Source organism: Carlito syrichta, unplaced genomic scaffold (assembly GCF_000164805.1).
Source record: "Carlito syrichta isolate Samal-C Ts95f unplaced genomic scaffold, Tarsius_syrichta-2.0.1 Scaffold109655, whole genome shotgun sequence".
NCBI lineage: Eukaryota > Metazoa > Chordata > Mammalia > Primates > Tarsiidae > Carlito > Carlito syrichta.
The window spans coordinates 22,980-31,225 of NW_007053751.1; the positions used below are offsets into that span (position 1 = coordinate 22,980).

Sequence of the window (8,246 nt, forward strand, 5' to 3'; positions counted from 1 at the left end):
TGTGTGTGTGTGTGTGTGTGTGTGTGTGTGTGTGTGTGTGTGTGTATAGATATGGATTTGCTCTCTGTGTCTGTGTCCCTACGAGAGCAGGCAAGGAGCTACTCCCCCTGTCTGGTGGGTTCACCTCTAAGTGTAGACATGAACTAGGGATAAGTATTGTCATTGAAAGAAAGTGAACTCCGTGGAGAAGCCAACAAGGGGGGGCAAAGATGGCTGCCAGCTAAGCTTTTCCCAGGTAACACCTCTGTGTGACAAGAGGCCCCACCAACACACAAACATGCCTCAGGGCTCACCCTACGTCCATGCAACCCTTGGTTTCAATGAGCTATCCAAAGGTCCTCCTTAATGGAGCTCCTTGCCTGCTGTCATGGGGACACAGACACAGAGAGCAAATCCATATCTACACACACACACACACACACACACACACACACACACACACACACACAGAGACTGGGACTGGGGAATCGCAAATCTACCTCCCAAACACACCTGGTCTCCTGAAATTTTTCTTCTTCTTCTTTTTTTTTTCTTTTTTTGAGTCAAGCTCTCAGTCTATCACACAGGCTGGAATGCGGTGGCACAAGCATGGCTCACTGCAGCCTCGACCTCCTGGGCTCAGGCGATCTTTCTGCCTCAGCCTCCTGAGTAACTGGGACTACAGGCATGTGCCACCATGCCCAGTTAATTTTTAATTTTTTATAGAAACAAGGTCTCACTATATTGCCCAGGCTGATCTCCCTGAGGGTTATTTGTATATGAACTTCAACTCACAGAGACTCAATGCTGAACAGCATGGTTATAGTCAAGCTTCTACTCCATGACTCTCTAGACAGTTGAGGCCACTACCCCACTCTAATGCTGTATACCTCCAGGGTGGGGGAGCTCACTACCTCCAGAGGCAGCCCCTTTCTTCAGAAGACTCTTCCTTGCTCCTTGAACTCCTTGAACCTAAGAACATCCTGCCCATTTACCAAAACAAGAGTCCGTTCCTTTATCGTCATTGAAAGAAAGTGAACTCAGGAAACACAAAGCCTTTCCAGATTGGAAGGGTGTCCTCTAGTTAGTGTCCTGGACTGTGGCAAACAAGTCTCAGTGAGTCCCTCCAGCCTTACCCAGATAAAATGGTGGGGTCTTTGTTTGCATCTCAGCTCAGTCTTTGTCCATCTCATATTTGGTTCTAATTCTTTTAGGTCTTCCATTTCCTCTTTCTATCCACTCCCCAGCTCCAGCCTATACTCCTGAAACCCTGTGACTCCATTCATAAGCCTCATGGCTTTGTGCAATGTGGGGACAGGAAGGGAAGAGTCACTGACCAGCCTGGGTCTCTTTGACCAGGGAGGGATCACTGACCAGCCTGTGTCTCTTTGACCAGATAGGTTCCTTGGGAGTGTCTCCAAGGACGGGCCTGATGCCAGATCTTTATCTGGTTTCTAAGTGAAGAGTCCAACTTATGATCCTCTTGGTACAATCCTGGTCTCTTGAAATTTTTCTTCTTCTTCTTCTTCTTTTGAGTCAAGGTCTCAGTCTGTCACCCAGGCTGGAATGCAGTGGCACAAGCATGGCTCACTACAGCCTTGACCTCCTGGGCTCAGGCGATCTTTCTGCCTCGGCCTCCTGAGTAGCTGGGACTACAGGTGTGTGCCACCATGCCTGGTTAATTTTTAATTTTTTGTAGAAACAAGGTCTCACTATGTTGCCCCAGTCTGGTCTCGAACTCCTGGGCTTAAGCAATTCTCCAGTCTCTGCCTCCCAAAGTGTTGGGATTACAGGCATGTGCCACCGTACCTGGCCTATCTGCCTCTTCTTTTGATGCCTACACTGGCTGGGAGATCTTGCTATATATAATGTCTTCTCTTTGGTTGACTCTCGGGAGCCTGGTGTGGGACTGGAGTCTTCTCTGGACTGCCCTTCTTGGGATGTTAAATGTGCAAAAGGATGGAGTCTATCTGTCTGTTCTGTTTATTCCTTCCCTTTGATTCTTCTTTCTAAGCCAGCCCTCCACCCAGGACAAACTCTTCTTCCATCCTTGGTGAATTTTATTAATAACGTTTGGTGCAGAATGTTGACGATGCCTTTCTGTGGGTCTAGATTCCTCCTTGCCTGGTTTCTTTCATCTACATACTTCCCTCCACATCCCCCCAGCGAGGAGAATGAAAAGAGAACCAACCCCCAGCTTTGGCTAGGCAGAAAAATACCATTTGACCCAGAGACAGCTCTGGGACTGCTGCCATGCATGGAGGAACCTGCTAACTCCTCAGGAAAAAAAAAACCCTGACGCAAACCAGATGCAACCTCCTGTCTGGCTGCCAACATCTGGAATGCTGGCAGGAGCTTTGCACTCAGGCCTGCCGCACGCTGCCAAGCCCGAGCATTCTGGAGGTGGTTCTGGTCTGCAGAGAAGTCTTCCAGCCTCTTTCTCCAGCTCAGCCCTGTATTCCAGTTTTGACTGCTTGGAAGGAAGAGTAGTGGTTATAATTCTGGGACTTGTGGATGGGGTTTTTCTTTTCCTTCATTTTTTTCGGAGACAGGGTTTCACTCTGTCACCCAGGTTGGAATGTAGTGGCACGATCATAGCTCACTGCAGCCTTGAACTTCTGGACCCAAGGGATCCTCCTGCCTCAGCCTCCCAAAGTGCTGAGATTACAAGCATGAGCCATTGTGCTCAGCCTAGGTTAGGGTTTTTCTTGAGCTCAGATAGATCCCTTGGGAGGTCCCACAGAGGGAAAGTTCCGGCCTCACCACTTCCATCTTTAGGGGTCCAGTGCCCTGGTCTGGGCAACACACATGGACTCTGGATGGGGTCTGTAGCCTAAGGATGGAAGACTTCAGGTGGGGGACTGAGGAATGTGTGAGACTGTTCTCTTGGTCCTGGGGCCACACAGGGTGTGTTTTGCACACACACACACACACACACACACACACACACACACACACACTCTCTCTCTCTCTCTCTCTCTCTCTCTCTCTCTCTCTCTCTCATGCAGGCATACACACTAACTCCCGCTTTTTGTCTCCCACCCAGCCAATGGGGACAGCCTTCTGGGCCAGCTTTCTCATCACTCATGGAAACTCTGATTCTGACCATTTGGAAGAGGGTCAGCAGAGTCAACAGCCCAAGGGACCCCCTGGCTGGCTCAGCCAGATGCTGAAAAGAGCAGGAAAGGAGACAGGAAGAGCAAGCAGACGGAGAGGGGGATGGTGGGAGGAGCTGAATGGAGGGAGGACAGGATCTGGTAGGCCCCGCCCTCTTACCCGCCTCAGACCTCCCCGCAGGGCCCAGGGGATCCTCCTGCCATCTGGGCAGCCGCAGCTGGTGACTCATCTGAGAGCTGGCCTGGGTGGGGTGAGGGACAAGTCAAGGACTTCAAGAGGAATATTCTCATGAGGGGACCCAGGGGGCGAGGAGGAGATGAGGGGCTGCTTTTGTTTCTGCCCGCCCCCCTGCCCCTTGATCTCTTCTCCAGTGCCAGGTGGGAGAGTTCCCCGGAAGGAGGAGGAGGAAGGGGGAGGGCACGGCGGGGAGAGCTGGACTAGTGTGATGTTCTGTCCTTTCCCGGTGCTCACCTCTCCCCATCTTGGCCCGACCACAGACAAGGATGAGGGTGACCACCCCAACAACAGCTTCAGCCCCTGCAGTGCCCATGACCGCAGGTGCATGCAGAAGCACTATGCCAAGATGCGAGACCGGAGCATCAGTGGAGGCAAGATGAAGGTCATCGGGACACCCCGGGAGGATGCCCGGCCTGTGGTGAGGACCTCTGGCCCACAGATGTGCATGTGCATGGACACACACACATGCGTGTGCACACACACATACCACCACCACCAGATGTGGACCGTGTTCATTCAGTAAACATTCTTTGGACGCCTACTGTGTGCAAGATGCACCTAGAAGTGTCATCAGGACCCAGAGAGAGTCCTTCTTCCTCTCCTTGGGGTTTCTTGGCCTTTCTTGGATTCCCCACGCCAGACTTTCTTAGTAACTAAAGGGTTAATGCTAGCCATGGCAGGGGACCTTGGGGCCCCTGCTCCAGGGTCTGGCTAATGTCCTTTTTTATTTTTTATTTTTATTTTTTTTTTGAGTTGGAGTCTCACTCTGTCACCCAGACTGGAGTGCAGTGGCCGCTCCCGGCCACGGCATCCTTGACCTGCTGGGCTCTGGTAATCCTTCCCCCTCAGCCTTCCAAGTAGCTGGAACTACAGGCGTGCGCTACCACGCCCGGCTAATTTTTTTGATTTTTATTGTAGAGATGAGGTCTCGCCTAAGTAGCCCAGGCGGGGCGGGTCTCGAACCCACAGGCTCAGGCAATTCACTCACCTCAGCCTCCCAAGGCGCGGGATTACAGGCTGAGCCACCGAGCCCAGCCGTCCTTTTTTATTTAGTGGGGGTCTCACTCTGTTGGCCAGGCTGGAGAGCAAGGGCACAATCATGGCTCACTGTAGCCTCGACCTCCTGGGCTCAGGCAATACTTTTGCCTCAGCCTCCTGAGTAACTGGGACTACCAGCGTGTGCCAACACACTTGGCTAATTTTTTGATTTTTTGTAGAGATAGAACTTGCTATGTTGCCCAGGCTGGTCTCAACTCCTGGACTTAAGCGGTCCTCCTGCCTCAACCTCCCAAAGTGCTGGGATTACAGGCGTGAGCCACTGCACCCGGTCTAATGTCCTTTCTGGTGGGTGGTTCTGATGAATTCCTGCCTGGGTCTTGCAAATTGTTAACTGAATGATTTCATCTTTCTCTCCTGTTTAGAAATCGCCCATCCCTGGCCTTCTCTGTAGGTTCCCACAGCCCTGTTCCCTATGAGATCCCCTCACTTCACGAAGCTCTTTGGCTTGAGAACCCCCCTCCATGTCCCCTGCCTCCCTGGGTCCTGCCCAGCTCCCAGGCCTTGATCTTCCTTTCAGGGACCTCAGCCCCCACTGAGCTCTGACTGAGGCCCAGCCCTTCTGCCTCTTTCCCTTCTGCTGAGAAATTTGTCCTCCTATCTCCCAGCCCCAGGGCTCCTGCCAGAGCGAGCTGCACCGGGCCCTGGAGCGACTGGCCGCCTCTCAGAGCCGCACCCACGAGGACCTCTATATCATCCCCATCCCCAACTGCGACCGCAATGGCAACTTCCACCCCAAGCAGGTGGGTCTTCATCTCCCACCCTCCGGCCCTGGCCTCAGCTCTGGGGCTTTTCTGGCCTCTCTACTGGACGGTCCAGGATGGGACTTCAGGAAGAGGAAACTCCCCAACCAAACCTAACCCCTTGGGTCCTCACTCAACCCTACTCAGCCTCAGAACCTCACTCATTTCAGCGATGGGGCGACTGAGACCCAGAAAAGAGTCAAAGGGCCCAGGCTGGCCCAAAGTCGCAGAATGAGTCAGTGGTCGACACTGCCTCCCTACCCCGGGGTTTCTCTCAGCTCTGGGTTCACCATCTGTGGGGTACACCTGGCACCTCTGCAACCCTCTGGCTCCCAGCCCTCTCTTACTTACCCTGCTCTATGCCCATGAGAAGTTCTTCCTGTCACCCAACGTCTGAGGTTTCATCTGGGAATAAAGGCCCGTAAGGAGTTGGGAAGGAGCCTCAGCCCACACCTCCCTACATGCTGGGCAGCAAAACCACCTGGGATACAGCAAGGAAGGAGGCGGAGCCAGATCCAAGGGCTGGAGACAGGCACTCTGGGTGGAAACAGAGGAAGAAGAGGGGAAGGCAGAGAAGACACAGAGACTGAAACCTCCATATTCCCTTCCCCTTGGAGCCTGGGACGTTCAGAAGGGTTGGCCTGCTCAGCCCATCTATGGCCCATCAGAAGGGTGGCAGGTCTGGGCAGGCTCAGGCACCTCGTGCCTGGTGTGGCCTGGGGAACCTTGGCCTCAATCTCCTTTTCTGGCCCTTTAAGGGTGTAGACACATCCATTCTCCCACTCTGTGTGCTGTAGACAAATCCACAATGTGAGTTGCCACTTGGTCAGCGGACAGAGCCGGCCCCCATGTCTGCACACCCCAGGATGGCATGAGCAGAGTATGGGCAGAGAGGGCCAGAGAGGGCTCCCCAGAACCAGTGCCCAGCCTGTCTCTAGCCTTTATCTTAACACAGTGTTATTCTTGGCCCAATTTTTAAAACTCTTTCTCCTATTTGTTTATTTATTTACGTATTGAGTCAGGGCCTCTCTATGTTGCCCAGGCTGGAGTGCAGTGACACAATCACGGCTCACCACAGCCTCGGCCTCCTGGATTCAGGAGATACTTCCATCTCAGATGGGATTATAGGCATGCACCACCACACTTGGTTAATTTTTTTGATTTTTTTTTTTTTTTTTTGGTAGAGATGAGGTCTCACTATGTTGCCCCGTCTGGTCTTGAACTCCTGGACTCAAGCAATCCTCCCACCTCAGCCTCTCAAAGTGCTGGGATTATAGGCATGAGCCACCACACACAGTCTCCTAATTTAAAAACAATTAATAGGCTTTGTTTTTCAGAGCAGTTTTAGGTTTACAGAGAAACTGAGCAGGGAGTACAGAGTTTTCCTAATTGGTTCCCTGCCCCAATTTCCTCTATTGTTAATATCTTACGTTAGTGTGGGACATTTGTTATAACTAATGAACCAATACTAGTACATTATTATTAACTGGAGTCTAATAGTTTATACGGGGTTCACTTTTTGTGTTGAATAATTTTGTTTTCTTCTCCCAATTTTTATCTCGGTGGAGGTTCTCACACTTGGCCCTTTATTCCCAGAACAATCCTGACCCCTGAGTCAACCTTCACTCTGGCTGCAATTCTGACTCTGAAATAGGCTTTTGTTCCCCAAACCCGCACTACCTAATTCTGACCCAGACTTCGGCCTGACTTAGTTGTGCTGACCTGGAGTTTGATCTTTATCCTGATTCTGTTCCTGACCTGGGCTCCAACCCTCATCCAACTCAAGTTTCAGTCATCGTTCCGAATCCAACTGCAACTCTTATCCTGACCTTACCTTAATCCCTGCTTGGATCCTGCTCTTAACCGTAATCCCATTCCTGAAGCCCCGACCCAGTCGGAACTCGCTCTGAAGCGACCCCAACCCGAGCTCGGCCTTTCACAGCCCCTGTGCTTCTTTGGAATCCCAGGGCCGTCTCACTGGGGCCCTGCCTTCCGAAACTCCCTGGGCCTTTCCCGCTTGGCCAAGTTCGGCCTGCTCCAGTGAGCTCTGAGGACTCCTGCTCAAAGAAGAGCCTTGGCTCTGAGAGTCCACCTTGGAGCAGCAACTGTCTGACTTGGAGGCTGGGCTGGAGCTGGGGTGGGCCGCCTGGGATCTCTTATCCTGCCTGGGAACTGACCCATCACGCCTTTCTCTTGGCAGTGTCACCCGGCCCTGGATGGGCAGCGTGGCAAGTGCTGGTGTGTGGACCGGAAGACTGGGGTGAAGCTTCCAGGGGGCCTAGAACCGAAGGGGGAGCTGGACTGCCACCAACTGGCCGACAGCTTCAGAGAGTGACCCGGTCGGCGGGCAGGGGGTTCAGTCCCCCTGCTACCCTGTGCTCTGGAGGTTTCAGAGCTGACCTGGAGTGGAGTTTGGGTCTGAATCCTGGTCCAGAACCCTTGGGGTGTGTGCGTATGTGTGTGTGTGTGTGTATGTTTATGGGCATGGATGTGCCCTTAGGGTGAGCCAGAGCCTGGGGTGTTCTCTTTGGGCTTAGATAGTCCAAGTGGTCTGAGAGTGGCACTGGGGAGCCCTTGTGTGTTTTCAAATCGATCCTGAATGCATTCACTCTAATTCATTCATTCATGCATCCATCCATCCATCCATCCATCCATCCATCCATCCAGCCATCTAAAAACATTTACTGACCACATACTCTGTGCCAGCTCTAGTTTTCAGCCTTGGGAGCTCTTATTCTGACTTTCTCTGACCTTGGCATGTGGGACACTCCTATAAGGTGAGCTCAAGCTTGTGGGAGAAGAAGAATCTCATTCCCAGAGTCAGAGGAGAAGAGAGACCTGTTCCTTGATCACTGACCTTCCCCTTGATCTAGAGAGTCAGCCTGGGGGAGGGGGGCAGCAAGGGTAGCAGATGGCTCAATTGTCACGAGACCCTGGCCTGTTCCCAAAGCCAGCGCTCGCTGGGCTTCTCTTTCTCTCTTCCCCAGTTCCCCTGTGGGGAAGGGCCTGCAGAGACCAGCCCACCTTGGGGTCTGGGTGTTGTGCCACCTGCTTGGTTGCGTGTCAGCTGTAGGGGAGGGAGAGGGTGAGAGGAGGGCCCTGGGGACAGAGGGC

The 8,246-nt window shown here is 52.7% G+C and overlaps 1 protein-coding gene across 1 annotated transcript in view; it reads left to right on the forward strand.

Annotated features, from left to right (window-relative positions):
* The window catches only part of IGFBP4 (insulin like growth factor binding protein 4), a gene marked incomplete at its 5' end in the record, with an annotated part of 12,813 nt that extends 5,023 nt beyond the window's left edge, over positions 1–7,790 (forward strand). The window contains 3 exons of the mRNA XM_021717528.1: positions 3,594–3,751; positions 4,998–5,132; positions 7,333–7,790. Coding sequence (XP_021573203.1) covers positions 3,594–3,751; positions 4,998–5,132; positions 7,333–7,467 — 428 coding nt within the window. The remainder of the gene's footprint in view (positions 1–3,593; positions 3,752–4,997; positions 5,133–7,332) is intronic.
* Between the last annotated feature and the right edge of the window lie 456 nt (positions 7,791–8,246).